The sequence below is a fragment of the Sceloporus occidentalis genome, unplaced genomic scaffold (assembly GCF_023333645.1).
Source record: "Sceloporus occidentalis isolate IW3139 unplaced genomic scaffold, rSceOcc1.0.p SCAF_1, whole genome shotgun sequence".
NCBI classification, from domain to species: domain Eukaryota; kingdom Metazoa; phylum Chordata; class Lepidosauria; order Squamata; family Phrynosomatidae; genus Sceloporus; species Sceloporus occidentalis.
Window position 1 is genome coordinate 174,169,213 of NW_028316981.1, and position 18,772 is coordinate 174,187,984.

Sequence of the window (18,772 nt, forward strand, 5' to 3'; positions counted from 1 at the left end):
ACCCCCTTCTTTCCTTGCCCTCTTGCTGAGTTAATTGACTGTAAACCACTTTTCCCTTTTAACCTCATTGAAGTAAATGGAGAAGGAAGGAGGAAAGTGGGAAGAGGAGAGAGAAAGAGACACTGGGATATGGTAAAAGCAGCTGAAAAAGTGGGAAAACAAAGGAGTAATGGGAAGTGTGCCTGTCAAAATGGGACAGTTGGAGGGTATGGACCTATCAAGCTTAATATAACATAGCAGCTACGTTTTGAGATCTCAGGCATGTTTTTTTCAACCTCTGGGTGTTCTGGCCTACAGTAGCATTGGCTGACCTCCCTGAAATGCCTCCTTTGTGTGACAGCCAAAGGTTGCTGAGCACCAGGCAAGCTACAATATATGGCCATATGTGTGCTCATTACAGCAGTATGGTATTTTTCATGAAGAACTGTTCATATACTTAGTAGCTTCAAATGCTTGTATTATTTTATTGAACAAACAATACGTTATCTCTCAATTTAAAATCCCCTACTTCTTCCTCTTTCCTGTTTAATCTTCACTTCCTGCCTGAAAGTTTCCTTCTCTTCCTTTACATCCTTCACCACACTTATAGAGGGATCATAAATTGTTCAAGCGTATATCAGATCTTGTGGAACGCAGGGATCAAACATTTCCAGACAGAGGGATAAAACTGTGCAAAATCTGGGCATGTTAATTTGACCTCTGGAGGGGAATGAATTAAATGCCTGTCATTCAGTGCCTGTCAACCAGTCAATCATGACATTATAAATAAATATAGGTTTGTGGGCAGTGCAGAGGAAGAGTCCAGTAGCTTTTGGCAATGGTCAACTATTGCTTGCAGTTATGGAAAATGAAAGCAAATACTTTTTTGCTTTCCAGCCACTGTGGGACCTACTGGTAGTCAATGGCCCATGCATATAGGTATATGCAGCAGGGATCAGCCACAGCATCCTGCCCTGGGTACACATAATGGCATATCTTCCAGCATTTCACAGATGAAAACCAGGACACAGGTTGCTAAGCAACACCTGAATATGGTCAAAATGGCAAAAGTTATTAATGAGGACAAAAACTGAAACCAGGAGTGTTACCACTGCTGTGGTAGTTGGCTTTCACCTGAATCTATAGGGAAGGGCAAGATTTGACCCTTCCCTCCTCTCTTCTCCACACTGTTGAATTAACTGAATGCAGTGCACTTTTGCAATGTGATCTTGGTTTGAAAGAACTGAGGCAGACATCCAGGAGGCCATTTGGCAAAATGAGGAATCTCCCAAACTCACCAGACTGGCTTAGGCTGATCATATTTTGCAATAAGTAAAATAATATATGTGACCTCTTTCACTGTGGAATGTGATAAGCCTAAGCCACATTAAGGCAGTGGCAGCTGGTGGCTCCTATGTCAGGTGGGGTGGGGAGGCAGTGATTCTACAACAGGTTTTAATTCACACATTAAAGAAGCTGTCCATGGTGCTAAATCATACCCTCCAAATACATTCAGCACCTTGGACAGCTCTTTTAAAATGATCCAAAGCCTGGAGAAGATTCATCATCCTCCTGATAAGGGAGCCACCTGCCACCATTGTTTATAGAAGAGGAAAGTTGTAGGATCATTATGTTCAGAAGTCCAAATTTGTGATCTGCAGTACTGACTTAGCACCCTCTCTGTTTAGATCCACAGTTTGCTTCGATAGCCTGCAACTATGTTAATCAAAAATGTGCCATCTGGACTCATGATTCAGGAAAAGCGTCCCTGGTTTAAAGAATATTGTTCCAGCCCATTGCTGAAAGCATGCATAATAAATAGAACATGGCATTCTCCTGCCACTTCCTCCATTTGCAGTACAGTGTAACTGGGTCCTGCAATGATCTCTCATGAAGAGATTTTTCAATTATTGATGGAAATTCATTTTAAGATGCCATTTGGAAAATCGGAGCACTGCACTCCCCCCACCCTCACTCCCACCCCTTGGATCAAGCTTTGACTCTTTCAGCTTCACCAACAGACCACAGTAGCACAGCTTCATCACAGGATACAGCTTTGGAAGGGCCCCAGACAGAGAAATGGTATAGCTACTAAGCCAGTAAGCTCACAGGGGCCATGCAGTTCTAATCTCGTCTCATCATTCATTTATGTATCGAGTAACTGTCTCTGCTCATTGTAACTGACTAGTAAGATTATCTTATTCTGCATGGTGGGGTTCAGTGTGGTGTAGTGGTTTGAACATTGGACTATGATTCTGGAGAGCAGGGTTCAAATTCCTGTTTGGCTGTGGAAACCCACTGGGTGATCTTGAGCAAGTCACATACGGTCAGCCTCAGAAAACCTAGCGATAGGTTCACCATAAGGTCATTATAAGTCAGAAATGACTTGAAGGCACACAACAACAAAAAATTCTGCAGGGCAGTGATGGAAATCATATAGCCCTCCAGATGCTGTTAAACTGTAATCTCTCGCTTTCATAGCCAATGATGAGGAATTCTGAAAGTCGTAGTCCAACCACATTCTTATTTATTATTATCAACATTTATTTATAGAGTGCTGTAAAATTTACACAGCACTTTGCATAGTAGGAATCAAAATACAATAAAATAACAACAATAGATAATGAAAAACCTGCCACAAGGCATACAATCTAAAACATAAACGTACAAAATTAAAACATCTCTAAAATAATACAGCAAGTATACAATGAACACATAAGCATCACGACAGATTAACAACTTGGCCTTAAAATTGGCCAAGGAAGTGAACGTTCTTAATAGAGTGGGGAGGAGAGTTCACATCTGAAGAGCTCCATTATTTGTATGCCTGCTATGGTGAATTATGGAGCCCTGGTGGAGCAGTGGTTAAATGCAAGCACTGCAGCCACAAGGTTGTGAGTTCGATCACAGGAGATTCCAAGGTTGACTCAGCCTTCCATCCTTTCATACGTTTGTAAAATGAGTACCCAGCTTGTTGGGGGGCAATTAGTTTACAGACTGTAAACCACTTAAAGAGTGCTGAGTTCACTGATAGAAATGTACATGCCATTGCTATTGCATTAGTGTTGCATATAGGGCAGCCACCCACCCATTTTGCTTGACTGAAGGTAAGAATAAGTCCCCACTCCACCCCCAGTTCCACATAGAGAAGCAACCTGGCTTTCCTGTTGCATACCCTACACAGATGAAAACTGGGACACATGTGGCTAAACACATCAAAGTGTGGTAAAGATGGCAAAAGTTGTTAATGAAAGGGAACAGACAAGCTAGGAGAAGCTTCAGCAGTTTGCTTTTGTCTGAGCCTCCTGGAAAGATTTTGCCCCCTCCACTCCTCCCCCCATTCTGTAAATTCAGAGCAAACTACTTTTGCACTTTGAACTCAGTTTGCAGCAACTGAAATAAGTTGAAGACAAAGGCAAAAGGTGGAAAGAAGAGAGAGAAACTGCGGCATTTAAAAAGCAGTTGAAAAATTAGGACAACAGAGGATTAATCGGGACTGCCATGCCAAACTGGGGCAGTTGGAGGCTATGCTTGCACTGTTTAAAGCACAGCATCCTCTACCTTCTCTGAGGGCAGCACTCTAATGTAAGTGATGCAGGAGAAACATGTAGCTTTGTCTTCAGGGGAAATGGCTGACAGACTCAGGAAAAATGGAGCTGTCCCACCTGCACCAGTTTTCTGAAGCTAGTGCCTTGCTCTGCCTTATGGCAGAGGTGGCCTTGTTTACAACTCTGTGCCCTGGTCATGTTTATTGAAAGATGCTTATTTTCATTACCTTCATTCTCATTTTGGGAATATGTCCAGGCCTTGGTGGTATAGAATGCCAGGAGTTCTGTTGTTGGCAGTAGCAAAAGCATCATGCAGCTGCCTGCTTAGATTAGCCCTCTTTCCATTCTCTTCCTCATCTGCTGACAGAGAGTAATGTGGCCATAAACACTATCCCAATCTCCTATAGGATCACTAATGTTGGGCCCAGATTCCTTCTGATATAATTTCCTGAAAATCTTATTAAGCCCTGTGTGAACAAGACCTATCTGTACCCCATCACTATCCCAAAAAGTGTTAAAAAATGAGTAGAATCAGGTGAAATTGGTTTTAATTGGCCTCCATGGCTGCCTCTTGAATGGCCCCAAATAACCAAGTATGTAGCCACACTGTAGAAATAAAGCAATTTTTTATTTTATTATTATTATTATTATAATTTGACACCACTTTATCTGCCATGACTCTACCTTATGGAATCCAAGGATTTATAGTTTGGTGTGGTATTCAGCCTGGTCTGTCAGCAAGCTCTAGGGCCTCACCAAACTACAAATCTCAGGATTCCACAGAATAGTTAAAGTGGTGTCAAACAGCTTTATTCCAGAACTGTGGCAAAACTCCAAGTTTATTTCAGTGTGATGTAAAGCTTCATCATTTGCTTTCCAGGCTCAGAGCTTGAAAAGAGGACTTTTTTGGATTCTAACTCTCCGAAACCTTGGCCAATAGAGCTAGTTGCTATAATGACTGGGAGCTATAATCCACAATAGTAGCATTCCAAAGGTTGGAGAGTTACAGGAAATTCTTTTTGGCTCAGGTGGCAGCACTACAGGGCCATAGCTTTAGCCTTCAAACATCTGGTGACACCCCTTCCTCCCCTCCTGTTTTTGTCCTAAGGAAAATATTATTTTCCATGGAGATCAGGGAACTTGCGTCTTCTTGATCATGCCAGGTTCTTGTCAGAGTGAGGAGGAGGAGGAAGGTGTCAAAGCTGAAGTTTATGGAAAAAGAACCTTGGATTCCTCTGCACGTTTTCAAAACCATGGACACAGCTGATAGTTTTGTTGGCCTTGGTCCTATAATGCATGGAAACACCTCCTTCAGTCAAGCCATAAATTGTTTTTTCAGCCAGAAATTCCAAGAAATGGCTTGGTAATAAAAGGAATATCTCTTGGGGTTTGGAGTGTTTTTCTTTTGTCATTATCCACATATTGTCTTGCACGGCTCAGCACATGGTGCTCAGCACATGCTTGACTTTTAACAGTGGCAGAACAGGCAGAAATCAGCAGGCATCCATGGAGATACAGCAATAATATGTGTGTCAGAGTGACCTGGATGAAACACTTTTCCATTATTGTTTCCTGATTTGTCATGGAGGAGGAATGTTTTTGTATAGGCATGGCCTGAAGGAGTGAAGCACTAGTACTCATTGATTAACACTATCATTTCACCTGCCACATGCTTCAAGTTTCCCTGTTCCCTCTGAGCTTTTTTGCAATCCTTGGAGAGTGGGGGATGGACTGTCCCAGCAACAATATGTCATTGGAGATTATCAGACGGCAAAACAGGATGACCAGGACACTCCCAAACTTATAGCGTGATTGCGGGAAGATTATCAGATGATGTCCTGTGGCATTGGTCTCATCCCGTCCTTCTCCCCTCAGTGAAGTGGAATGGCCCTGTAACTTTTTATTGATGGCAGTTTCCCATCAATAAAAAGTTACGGGACCATTCCATTTCACTGATGGGGGAAGGATGGAATGAGAGGGATGCCGTGGGATGTCATCTGATAATTTTCCAACAATCACGCGATAAGGATGGGAGCATCCCACTTTTCTCCCATCCTTTTTCACTATATGATAATCTCCATTGTGAGCTAAACTTTTTGTACTCAACATCAGGCCCCTGATCTCCCCTCTCAATTGTGATATCAGTTTAATATTAAAAGGGACGCTGAGGTGGGTGATCTGGGAAGGCAACCCCACTGTGGAGACCTGGCCATACCATATTGGAAATCTGTATGGCTACATCATGGAAGGAAGCAAGAGCAAGCACCACAATGAGGTCACCCAAAGACATCAGCATAATCCCTTTGTCTGTTGAGGGTGATGATGGGATTCTGGCTGCAGAAGGTGGTTGGTTGTGTATACACAGGCAAAAGACTCTTCTCCAGTAGCAGTAGTGTTCTTTTGTCTGAGATATTCATGCCAATTGTCCAAATGTTTCTCTCCCTTGGGAAAACCATTTAGCAGTGAGGTAATCTATTCATCCTGAGATGGCTGCTCTGGGACATGATTTTGAGTATATATGCCACTACTTAGGCACTAGCAATTTGATCTAGTCTGAAGCAGGACAGAATCTCTGTTCAATGTCTGCTAGATTCCTCAATAAGCTGGCCACCCCACTTGCCACCATGGCTATTGAGCTTTTTGGTAACAAGATCAAACCAAAGCTGGGCCGCTATATCCTTCCAGATGTTTTCCTCCTCTTCTTCCTTTTTGCCTAGAACTCTCATCGTCCTTAGCCAGTAGTCAGAATCACAAAGGGCTATGGGAATTCTGGTCCAGAACCATGTCCAGGCCCCTCATTTCCCTCCCTTGGCTTAGATACTGCACCAGCAAATTCCACTGTTACACATCAGATCCCAAACAATGACCCAAAGCACTTACTCCTCTCTGCCTCTGGCACACTCTCTCTCTCTCTCTGTCTCTTCCTTGAAAAGAAATGCTTTTTTGGTTTCCCAGTCACACCTAGATTTCCCCTTCCCCACACAGAAGAAAGCAAGGAAAAATTACTCATAATATCTAAGCAGCTGCTAGCTTTTGGCTCCATTTATCTGTAATTTCCCTGAAAGAAGATGTGCCTGGCAACTTTGCCACTGACTATGAGAGGAGTTGCCGGCAGTTCTCTATTAATCCTCTTGTGTCCAGTGATGTGCTAGATTTTGAACTGTAGGTGCAGGTGCTCATCACCATTAGTCCTGTTCCTATTTCCAGGTGAGTCCATTGTTTTGGATCCGGAACAGGTCTTTTGTACAGTGAATAGGCCTTAAACAACACATACAAGATTAAAGCATCTTCAAGCACCTTGCATTTCAGGAATAAGCATGGTGTAGTGGTCTAAATGTTGGACTAGGGTCTAATCTGCACTGCAGAAATAATGTGGTTTGACACTACTTTAACTTCCATGACTCAGTGCTGTGGAATCCTGGGACTTGTAGTTTGTTGTGGCACCAGAGCTCTGACAGAGAAGGCTAAATAACTCAAAAAACTACAAATCCCAGGATTTCATAGTACTGAGCCATGGCAGTTAAAGCAATGTTAAATTCCATTATTTCTGCAGTGCAGATTAGACCTAGGACTCTGAGAGGCAAGGGTTTGAACCCCTGCTCAGTCGTGGAAATCTGCTAGGTGACCCTAGGTAGATCACACTCTCTCAGTCTAGCAGGAAGGCAATGACAACCCTTCTCTGAATACATCTTGCCAAGAAAAGTGAATGTCTCAATAAGGCAGAGTTGACTTGAATGCATGCAACAACAAACAACCAATTTCATATAATGGTACACTATTTCTGGGAAACAACATATTTTCATCTCCATCTATCTTCTTAGTCGGTCACAGTGCTCCATCCCTGTGTACCATGCCTCCACTACTCCACTGGTTGTGTTCAAACTTCATCTAGTCTAACAACAATAGTTACAAACATAGACCAATGCATAGACACACAGGTATAGGTTGCACTTTGCAGTTTCTTTTTGCCACACTATGATGAACCTTATGCCAAGGTTAAAGCTGAGATCCTATGAAACTGGGAGGAAACCCCACCAAACACATTGAGACATACTTTCCAGTTAACATTTAGTTGATAGCTCTGCTATGAGAATGAATTGTGTGGCCCAGAGCAGTAAATTTCCTAGTTTATCTTTCACTCAAGCTAACGAATTCCCTGAGTGGCCACTATCTCTCAACCACAGACCCACTCACCTTCCTTTGTTAACGGAAACTGACCTAGCCTACAGGGAGTTTGCAAAGATGTGTCACTGGGTTCAGCACTTGGGCAAAGTGTCATAGACATAGAAGGTAATGTTCAGCTCATTCACAAAATTCATTTCTGTCTCATTCACATGTACAACTAACATATGAGATGAGTCTTTATTATTCCAATTTTACAGGTAGAGAATTGAGACTGAATGTGACCTGCACATGGCCAGTTGTGAAAGCCATGAGACAAGGGAAACATCAGTTCAAATCTCTGAGTCTAAGGAGATCAGTCTTTTTCAGTCATTACTAATACTCTGGGCAAGGTGATACACCCTTCACCCACCCCTGCCTTAAAGCAATAGCTGTATACACAGTTTCACTTGCTTCATTTTGGAAGAATAGAAATACAGAAGCATGAGACTAGAAGTGGACAATCCAGTATCTCTGAAATACTGTGAACAACCAGCCCCACAACACCCAACTAGCAACATGGATGGTCAGAGATTATGGGAATTGTATTCCGAAACATCAAGAAGTTGCCAGCATGCCTACACCTTCTATTTGGCCTTCTAGATAAGCATTATTGCTAGACTAGAAGCAACAGGTGGGAGTTGAGATGTGTGGCTATTCAGATGTTGTTGGTCTACAACTCCTAACTGACTTGGGACCTTATCACGCTCAGAATTTTAAACGTTCTGGGGACTGGAGGAGGACGCTCGTGTGCGTGCACATTCAGCAGAAAACGGAGTTTACCGCACACGAAGACATCCTCCAAGAGGCCCGTTCCGTCCCCCGGTGCGCACCCGTTCGCGTCCAGTCCTGACGGGCACCATTTTTTGCTGACGGAAGGTAATCTGTCAGGCAAAAATCATTCCCGTCAGGACTGGATGCGAATGGGTGCGCCCCGGGGGACAGAACGGGCCTCTTGGAGGACGTCTTTGTGTGCGGTAAACTCCATTTTCTGCTGAACGCGCGCGCACATGAGCGTCCTCCTCCAGTCCCCAGAAAATTTAAAATTCTGAGTGCGATAAGGTCCCTAGTTACTTCAATGGTGAGCAATGTTGGGGTTGCACCTGGTGGACCATCTATTCCCTATCCCTTTCCTCGGACTTCTGGTTCTTTCAGCCCTGTCTGGAAATTCTGGGGAATAAACCTGAATTTTTTCTGCATGCTCAGAGCTATGCACCTTTCAAGAAAACAGCATTTAGCAAGAACTAGAAAATGTATAGAAAAAAGCTTCTATTTAAAAAAAAGAAGGAGAAGGAGAGAGTGCCAGGCAGAGAAACCAATACATGGGGGCCTTTCCCTGACTGCCATCACTCAACACCTCATTAAGCTTTCCTTTACTGGGGTGGGTGAGCACCGGATGTGGGCCACTGTTTGAAGCTTTGACAAGAAAAGGAAAGAAGAAAAAAAGCTCCACTGAATACGAAAGTTTCCTCTTGAAAACAGACCAGCTTCCTCCATTCTCTGCTGACGCAGATATGGTGAGGCTAGGAAGGGGGTGGGGAGGGGTTGGCCAGGGTGCTGCTGGCTAGTGTCCTGTTGAGTTGCCAGGATGGATGGGTCTGCTTCATACAGGGATGTCAACTCTGCAGGCGGGTCTTCCTAGGACCCTGTATGCAAAAATTCCAAGAATTAGGTAAGTAGCTATACCCAAAAAGTCAAGACTTGTATATCTTAGGCACCTTTGACTGTTAGTGTTTGTGTTTGTGTGTGTAGGGGTCTGCTTAACTTGATAGCTCAGTTAGTGATGTGTGGAGGAGGTGTGGATTCATGTCTAGAGGAGAGTGAGAAGGCAGCAGCTCTGGGGCAGAAATGGGTGGAACTGGGGAAGGGATGGGCAGGCTGCAGGTTGGTGGGGTCTCTTTATGGGTGTGTGTGAGAGCTTTTTAAAAATAGAACCAAGATCTACCAAGCAAAACCAGATACAAAATACTGGCATATATCATGCTGAGAATTAAGGAACAAGGTACTTCTGAGCACATGCTTAACCACAAGAATTTGTGCTCAGTACCAGAACCAAGGTTACAAAGTCCTTCCAAACTCAAATCCACTCCCTCGCCACCTGTTATTCTTTTTCCAGCAAATTTTGTTTTGTTTCAGATGAGTACGTGGGTGGATTTTTTTTCCCTGACAGTTGGAAGTCAGAAAAACCTCTGTTGTTGTTGTTGTTGTTGCTATGTGCCTTCAAGTTTTCTCTGACTTGTGGTGACCCTAAGGTGAACCTTAGGGTTTTTCTTGGCAAATTTCATCAGAGGGGGTTTGCTATTGCTATCAAGAGTGAGACTTGCTCAAGGTCACCCAGTGGGTTTACATGGCTAAGCTGGGATTTAAACTCTCCAGAGTCAGAGTCCAACCACTACAAATCACCCAGGTATCTATCAATAGGATTCTGATCAACTTTCTGTCTACTCCTGGACTGAGAAGTGCAAACCAAGGTAAACTCAGTGGAATGAGCTGAAGAAGGAAAGCATATGGGGGTCTCTAACCCTGCTTCCCTTTGCTTTTTAGCTTTCATGGGGGAATGCCTTCGTATATTAAAATGTCTTTTCCTGCAATTTGTTTGAGATTTCAGGTGAGTCACAGCCACTATTTACAATCATTCATATCTTTAATGATGGATGAATAATGTGACAGAAACCTAGATGGTACTGTTACACTCCCACCACTTGTCAGCATGGTGACAAATTACAAGGGGAAACATTGCAGCCTTAATTTGGTGTCCTTTTGGATGAGAGTTTTCAAAGCAGTAGCTGTGTTAAGGTTCATGTACACTGCAGAAATAATGCTGTTTGATGCTGCTTTAACTGTCATGGCTCAGTGCTATGGGATTCTGGAATTTGTAGTTTTGTGAGATATTTAGCTTTCTCCGTCAGAGAGTTCTGGTGCCACAACACACTGCAAATCCCAGGATTCCATAGGTTGGAGCCATGAAAGTTAAAGTGGTGTCAAACTGAATTAATTCTGCAGTGCAGATGCGGCCTCAGGGAAATGGTAGGGTCTCTGTCTCTGGATGCCTTTAAAAAGAGACTGTTGGCTTTGCTTTAGCTCGAGATCTTTCACTAAGCCAAGGGTTGGAATTGATGGCCCATGAAGCCCCTTCCAACTTTGTGATTCTGGGTTACTGGACTAGTGGAATAGCTGGTGTAGCTGAACTACACTGGGTCTGTTCCATAGGCAATGAAGTTTCTCATGTAATTCTACTCCATTGATTTCAACCAATGTCAATCAACACAGCACCAGTCTCTGCTCTAGCAGCTCTTTGGTTCTTTTGCAATGTAAGATTTGGGCCAAGTCCTGCAAGACAGTATCTTAGGGCTGATTTGAATAAACGTTGACTGGTGTTTTACACATACATCTATTAGCTTATGCTTGTGGGTGCACCTTTTTGGCCATGGCATAATGTCTGTATTCAGTTCACAGTTACACAAGTGGAATTTTACAAGGGCAACTGTTACACATGAAGTTGTGCATCCTTGGATTGGGCATAACAATTTGTCATGTACACCTTATTTCAGGTACACCTTATTTTACTGTACACCTTATTTCACTGGAAGCACATTTGCAATTATTTGCATGGCATTGGTAAACTGAATTGGCCTCATCTGACAGAATCCTGGGATTAGTAGTTTGGTGAGGCACTAGAGCTCTCTGGTTGAAAAGTCTAAACATCTAATGAAACTACAAATCCCAGTATTCCATAGGATGGAATTAAGGCAGTTAAAGTGGAACCATAGTGCAATGACTCTGTAGTGTGAAAGGGCCTTAGATGAGTATAGATTTACGTTATGCAGAGGTAAGATTTTGACTATAATTTATTTTTATTCATATCCTCCTTTTCCTCAGCTGTAGAATTTTAGATGTATTTTTAGTGTCTTTCATCCCTATAAAGAAGCTTCAGTGGGGTTCATATGCTTATAGATCAGTCTTCTCTGTTCTGGTGACCTCCATATGTATTGGGCTACAGCACCCATTGCCACAGCCAACATGGCCATACTGACAAGAGTGATAGGATTTATAGTTAAACACTTCTGGAGGATGCCAGGCTGGCAAAGGGTGCCTTGGACCAAGCTCTGTGTCAAGTATGCTAACAACCAGCCATTTGTACACCTACCAAAATAAGATTGCCCCTTTTGCTTCTTGTTGCATGCCTTCAAGGTGACCCTGTCATGGAGTTTTATTGGCAGAATTTGTTCAGAGGGAGTTGCCTTCATCAAAGGCTGAGAGAATGTGACTTGCCCAAGGTCACCCAAACAGTTTCCATGTCTGAGTGAAGATTTGAACCCTATTCTCCCAGTGTCATTGTCCAATACCCAAACCATACACCACGCTGCCTCTCTTTTACTCATTGCCTCTGTATTTTTAAGCAGCAGCACTCTTGTCCACACATAGACACACATTAAAGCAGTTGGTCTCCATTACACATAGTTTGTCACCATGCCAGGAAGAATTTTTATCTGCTAAATTTCTGCTATCAGCAGGCAGCTATTGAGAACATAGGGTTAAGCCAATAAAGGACGAAGCAGTTATGAAGATCACTGTAGACCAGAGGAGGGAGAATCATGCTAACTTTCAAGATGTCACTTACAACCCCCAGCAGCCCTTAGCAGCCTAGGAATTGGTGAGGAAAGCTGGGCATTACAGTCCAGCCATAGCTGGGATATCGCATGATCCCTAACCTGCTGTAGAGAAATGTGATCATGCTGGCATGGGGATTCTGGTGGTTATAGTCCAAAACAAGTAAGTTTCTCCAGCTTTGCTCTTAACAAAGGTTTGAAAGCTCAGGCTGCTAAACTCTTCTTACCAATCTGTCTATTATAGAGGCCCAAAACTCATTATTTCCCACTCAATTCAAACAGCATGTCAGGACTATGCATAAGGGGGAAGGTTTGATTGGATGGGGCAAAAAACCCCATACCATCTATCTTCCTCTCCTCTGCAGTATGAATTAATTTTGTTTTTTAAAAAGTCAAGCACAGTTTCAGCCAAATTGTGTGACAAATGGTACATCTCCTTTAGTTTTAAGGAGAACACGACAGTTCACCCTTCCCTTTGGTCTCTTTGCATGCTTTATCATCTGCCTGCTGATGTTGACTCAAACCACAAAGAGGAAACAAGGCTCTCAAAGCCTCAAGTGGTACTTGTGATAGCAACGCTTGCCTCTTTCCCTGACAGATCTCATTAGTTTACATACAATGTCTGAACCTGGCACCTGAATCAGAAACAAACCAAGGCTGAAAACCAGGAAAAGCACCTTCATTTAAGCAGTGAGCCTTTCTGTGTTGTGTGCCTTGAGGTAGTTTCTGACTTCTGGTGGCCTAAGGCGAACCTATTATGGGGTTTATTGGCAAGACTTGTTCAGAGGAGGTTTCCCATTGCCTTCCTCTGAGGGTGAGAGTGTGACTTGCCCAAGGGTACCTAGTGGTTTTTTTATGCTCAAGTGGGGAACTGAACCCTGATCTCCAGAGTTGTAGTGCAACACTTAAGCCACTATGCCATACTGGCTCCAGATTGAGGCTAGATGCCTAGATACTGATAAAAGTCTCTAAAGCCTAACTCAGCCTTCTTCAATTGGACATCATCAAGACAGAGGGACTACAATGCCTATCCTTCTTATTGGCTATGTTGGCTAAGGTTGATTGTTTCTGGAGTTTCTCTGGGTTCCTTTGTTCCTTAGATTCTAATGTGTATTGCTTCATTTTGAAATGTATCAAGCCAGCATGGAGTAGTGGGTTTGAGTTTTGAACAATGGCTCTGGAGAAGAGGGTTCAAATCCTCACTTAGCCTTGAAAACCCACTGGGTGACCTTGGACAAGTCACACTTTCTCAGCCTTGGAGGATCAAATCTGAACAAATCTTGTCAAGGAAACCCCATGACATGTTTGCCTTAAGGTCACCATAGTGAGAAACAACTTGAAGGCACACAACAACAACAATACCAGCTCTGTTATGTTTGGGGACTCTCACATTCTGCTGATAGGGAAGCTGGGCATCTGTCCCAAAGTGCTACCCTGATGGCACCATTGTCTACACTAATAATAATAATAATAATAATAGAGCTTATATATTTTTCCCGCCTCTCCAAAGATCAAGGAGGGATTACAACAATAAAATAATACAAGGTAATACAAATAGTACAGAATATTAATACAATCAATAAAACACTAATATTGAATTTACCAATTCCTATTAGTACTTTAAAATCAATTTATCAGTAGTCAGTGATCACAGTCGAGGATGGGATATTATGATCAGCTTTTATATAGAATCTGATGGATAAGACTTCTGGAAGAGATCCATTTTGAGTGCCTTCTTAAAGGCCTACCAAGATGCCTTCAGTAAATACACCCCTCTCTCGGCCTTTTCTAAAGTCCAAACTGATCCCTATCTCAATCCCTCTTTCTGTTTCTCTCACATACTTCCTTGCCGTCACACAACTTGGAAAAAATTGCCTTTCCAAGCTCTCTCCCTTCTCCTAAGATGGGAGAAAATTTCTGTATGGTGTAGGTGTTTCAATGTTGTGGACCAGGACTCTAGGAGCCCCAATCCCAGTCCCAGTTCAAACCCTGCTCTGTCATGGAAATCCATTGGGTGACCTAAAGTAATTCATACTCTCTTAGCCTCAGAGGAAGGCAATGGCAAAATTCCTCTGCACAAATCCTGCCAAGAAACCCTGTGAATGGCTCATCATAAATCAGAGTTGGCTTGAAGGCACACAACAGCAGCAGCAGCAGCAGCAGCAGCAGCAGCAAAGCTATTAGGAATACTTGCATTGAAAACACGGAAAGAGGTCTCTAGCGATCTCCTATCTTCTCCCATTGTGATTGTATCTGTCTTCAAATTACCTATTGACTTATGGTGACCCCATGGTGGCGCAGTGGTTAAATGCTTGTACTGCAGCCACTCACTCAAAACCATAAGGTTGCGAGTTCAAGACCAGCAAAAGGGCTCAAGCTCGACTCAGGCTTGCATCCTTCCGAGGTCACTAAAATGAGTACCCAGACTGTTGGGGGCAAATTAGCTTACAGTTGTAAACCGCTTAGACACTGCTTAGGCAGTATGAAGCGGTATATAAATGAAGCTTGTTTATAGGGTTTTCTTAAACAAGAAATATTCAAACGTGGGTTTTGCCCATTTCTTCCTCTGAAGAATTCACTACAGCACTTGGTATTTGTACAACCAAGTACTAACCAGGGCTGACTCCTGCTTAACTTCCATGTTCAGATGGAGCCACTGCTATTAGCTGGTTATTAACCAGCAACCTCCTGTTTTGCAAAGGCAAGAGGTTCTTTTAGGATCAAGAACAATTACCACACCTGTAGGAAAGGTTTATTGCCAACTTGCACAGAAAAAGGATATTTGGCAAAGATACAGGCAAAGCAGTTGGATAGTCTGGTTTTACACTTCTGTCCTGATTAGTGCACCCTGTGTCTAGACCTTATGACAGGTCATCCATCATACTTGTATTTGAGGGTCACACTCCCAATTTTTATCAGCTGCATAGTTTTTTGTGGGTTTTTTGGGCTATGTGGCCATGTTCTATAAGAGTTTCTTCCTGATATTTCGCCAGCATATGAAGATGCCAGCCACAGATGCTGGTGAAACATCAGGAAGAAACTCTTCTAGAACATGACCACATAGCCCGAAATACCCACCAAAAACTATGGATGCCGGCCATGAAAGCCTTCGACTTATCAGTTGCCCTTGGGCATCTCCCCAGGTGTACATGTTTATACCAACTGAAGACAAGTAGTCCTCCCTAATTTAACAAGCTGTACCAAACCTGGTCAAATTTGGGTGAACTCTGTAGCTTCTCACGATTTAGTAGAAATGAAGCACACTCAGCATTAACTTCATATTACAATTATTTTCTGGCTCCTTTCCAATACACCTCCTTTAAAAAAAGACCATCAAACATGCCTTCATCTTTTTTGTGTGTGTGTCAAATAAATTCTGCCTCCAATTTTAATTCAGGACAAGAAGTATAACAAACAAAACAACAACTTGGTTTAACCTCCTGTTCACCCCTCCCTATTTGATATTACATCAATAAAATTGGGGTGGGTGACCTGGATTTGACCCCACTGTGGACGCCTGACCTGTGTGCACTGTGGACGCCTGACCTGGGTAGAGCTAGCCAGGGTCTAGAAAGGCACCCACCTTGATGAGATCATCAGATTTGCCAGCACAGTGTTTTTGTGCCTGGAGAGGGTGAAGGGATTATGGCTAGTGTCAGTCCCCTTTGTCTGAGGTATTCACACCAATCACTCATACATTCAGTCCAGTTTTGGATCATTCTTTCCCTACTTGAGAACCATTTTAACCTTTGCAAACCCTTGGTTTCTGCCCTCAAGACACAATCTGGGTTATATATACAGCTAGCAAGTCTTTGGCTTTAGTTCAGTTGCAGACAGACATTGTCAATTTACTTGGCTAAGCACCTCAGTACACTCGCCACCCTCACTTGCAGTTGGAACTATTGAGTTCTCTCTCCATTCTGGACCCTCTTCAATTGGAAACAAGAGCTGTCTAGGTAAAATATTACTATTAGCAAAGCCTTACATCTGTTCACTGCTACCACCTTTGTTTCCTAGCTCTTGTGCATGTGCATGAATGCATGTGTGAACATGTGCATTTCACTTATCCCCCTTAATAAAGTATAAAACTTATTTGAAATGCCTCTGGAGTTCTGTGTGACTGCAGACCTGGTATAGCTGGCCTGTATCCTGAGATCGTTGTTACCCTGACTGAACTATATTTGTCCTTTGAGCTAAGTACCAAATTCCCCTAAAATCATAGTCATTTGTGGAGGTACTCCCCGGACCCTAGCAAGTTGTATAACAATAGTTATCCAGATAGTAGAAGCCTAGTAAAGTGATCTTGGAAGGTAAGTAGATTCAGTTCTGGTTAGTACTTGGATGGGAGACCTCCAATGAATACCAGGTGCTGTAGGGTATATTTCAGAGGAAGGAATGGGAAAAACCAACTGAGTATTCTTTGCCTAAGAAAACTTTATGAAATTAATGGAGTCATCACCCACCTGAAAGAGAAAAGGTGTTGAGTTCCAAATCAAGCACCTCGAGGGATCTCAGTTCCCTAGTATTTTGTTTCTCTGCAGGTTCTTGTGAGTGATGGACCGAGTCACTTCATGGCTGGGCCAGTCTTCTTGGGAGAGGCGGAAGGCATGGGCCAAGCAGGGATACACATGGCCAGCTGTTGAAGAGGAGATTCCTGATGCTCCACAGGACACATTTGATCCACAGGCCTCATTTTTGGAGCATGGTTTCCTGCAAGGTGGGACAACTGCATGCTAACATGGATTTCTACTTACCTGCTGTCTTTCTTAATACATTGTCTCCACTCTCAGAACTCAGAAAAATACTTGTAAAAAGTGAACATTTACCCTCCAGAGTACCGAGTTAAATTATAGATGTATAAGTTACCAGTCAATTGTAGTCCTCAAAATAACTCCAAGTAACCTTCTACTTTCTCACTATTATAAAATAATTCAGATGGGTATTTCTGGGATCAAATGAGTTGTTTAGGAGAATATGTATTCTCTGTAACAAAAGTCTCTCCCTACCCATGCATGGCTCATCAATCAGACATGCAAATTAAACCTGTGTTTACCGTATGTCAACTAATCACAAAATAGAGGATGATGAATTTAAAATATACCATTGAGGAAAATCACCTCCTGTGACAGACAGACATCTTTCATCACTTGAGGAAACATCTCTTCTGAAAACATGCTAAACTTATTGTCTACTTTGACACTTATGGTTACATACAAAAATTGGAATGCTATAAGTTGCTAGCTAATGAGCCAGCACGGTGTAATGTTTTCAACACTGATAGGTTTGGGTTAGGGTTGCCATAAGTCAGAAACAACTTGAAGGCACATAACAACAATAACATGTGGTGTAAAATACCACTAAGTAGTGAAGCTATACACTCTGAAAATATAAAAGTTAGCTAAGGTGCTCGACAGATGGGCAAAAAGGGGTGGTGAGGTGCAGGCCATGGCAACCACATGGCGTGGCCTCTGCGTGGCAGAAAAAGAATCGTGATAGAACAGGTGGCATTGATGTACTCGCACACCATGATGATGCCCCTCGTGTGCTGTACGCAGCTCATGAGGTGCATCATTGGCACGCGGACCGTTTGGATGCACATGCGTGCTAAGATGGTGCCTGGACAGCATGGTAGGGCTCGGGAGCATGCGGATGTTCACTCTCCTGAGCCCTAATTTCAGCCCCAAACCAGTGCATAGCACCAGTCTATACCGGGCCTATAATGGTTGCACTGCAAAAGGATTGAGGTTGTCCTTATGTTACAGTTGCAATGAATTTTAGTTATGCCTTCATTACTGTAAAAGCCTATGAATTGCAAATAGCCTTTTAAGCCTTGCCCACCCCACCTGACATATTTTGGAAGGGGAAAGATTTATGCAAGTTGTGTGATCACCATGGCCTACACCAGGGATGGGACACAGTTGGCCCTGCATGTGCAGAAGAGTCTGTGATCACCTGCCTTTAAGGATATGGAAAAAGACACAATGTTCTTATCACAGTGGGGGACACAATGGAAGCATACCCACTGTAATAAATTCAGATGGATGCTTCTTCATCAGAGTTCAGTTTGCAGGAAGGAGACTTTTCTAAAAATTCAGTTCAGAAGCTGACTGTGTCTAGTAACCATCAGTTCCCGCATTATTTCTTCTGGAGTGAAATTCCTAAACAGAGGCATTTTTATTCCTTGTCCAGGGCTGGGGAAGGTGGGAGCATGCAACCCTTCAGATGTTGTTGAACTGCAACTCTCATCATCCTTCACTATGGGCTATGCTAGCTGGGGCTGACAATACAGTATTTGCAATTCACCAACATCTAGTGGGTTACAACTTCCAGTAGTCACCAGCCAATTGTAGTCCCCAAAGTCACTGTTCCAAGCTCTGACCTGCCACTGAACAGTAATTGTAGTCTCACGTAACTTTTCCAAGTTCTGCTCTGCCACTGAACAAGGAACTCACCCCATCTATTTAGTCACGCATG

General features: G+C 43.0%; 1 protein-coding gene across 1 annotated transcript in view; it reads left to right on the top strand.

Annotated features, from left to right (window-relative positions):
* Positions 1-9,237: 9,237 nt before the first annotated feature.
* The window catches only part of TESPA1 (thymocyte expressed, positive selection associated 1), a 41,880-nt gene continuing 32,345 nt past the window's right edge, over positions 9,238-18,772 (top strand). Inside the window, exons 1-2 of the mRNA XM_089509261.1 lie at positions 9,238-9,360; positions 16,840-17,015. Coding sequence (XP_089365387.1) covers positions 16,853-17,015 — 163 coding nt within the window. The 5' untranslated portion in view covers positions 9,238-9,360; positions 16,840-16,852. The remainder of the gene's footprint in view (positions 9,361-16,839; positions 17,016-18,772) is intronic.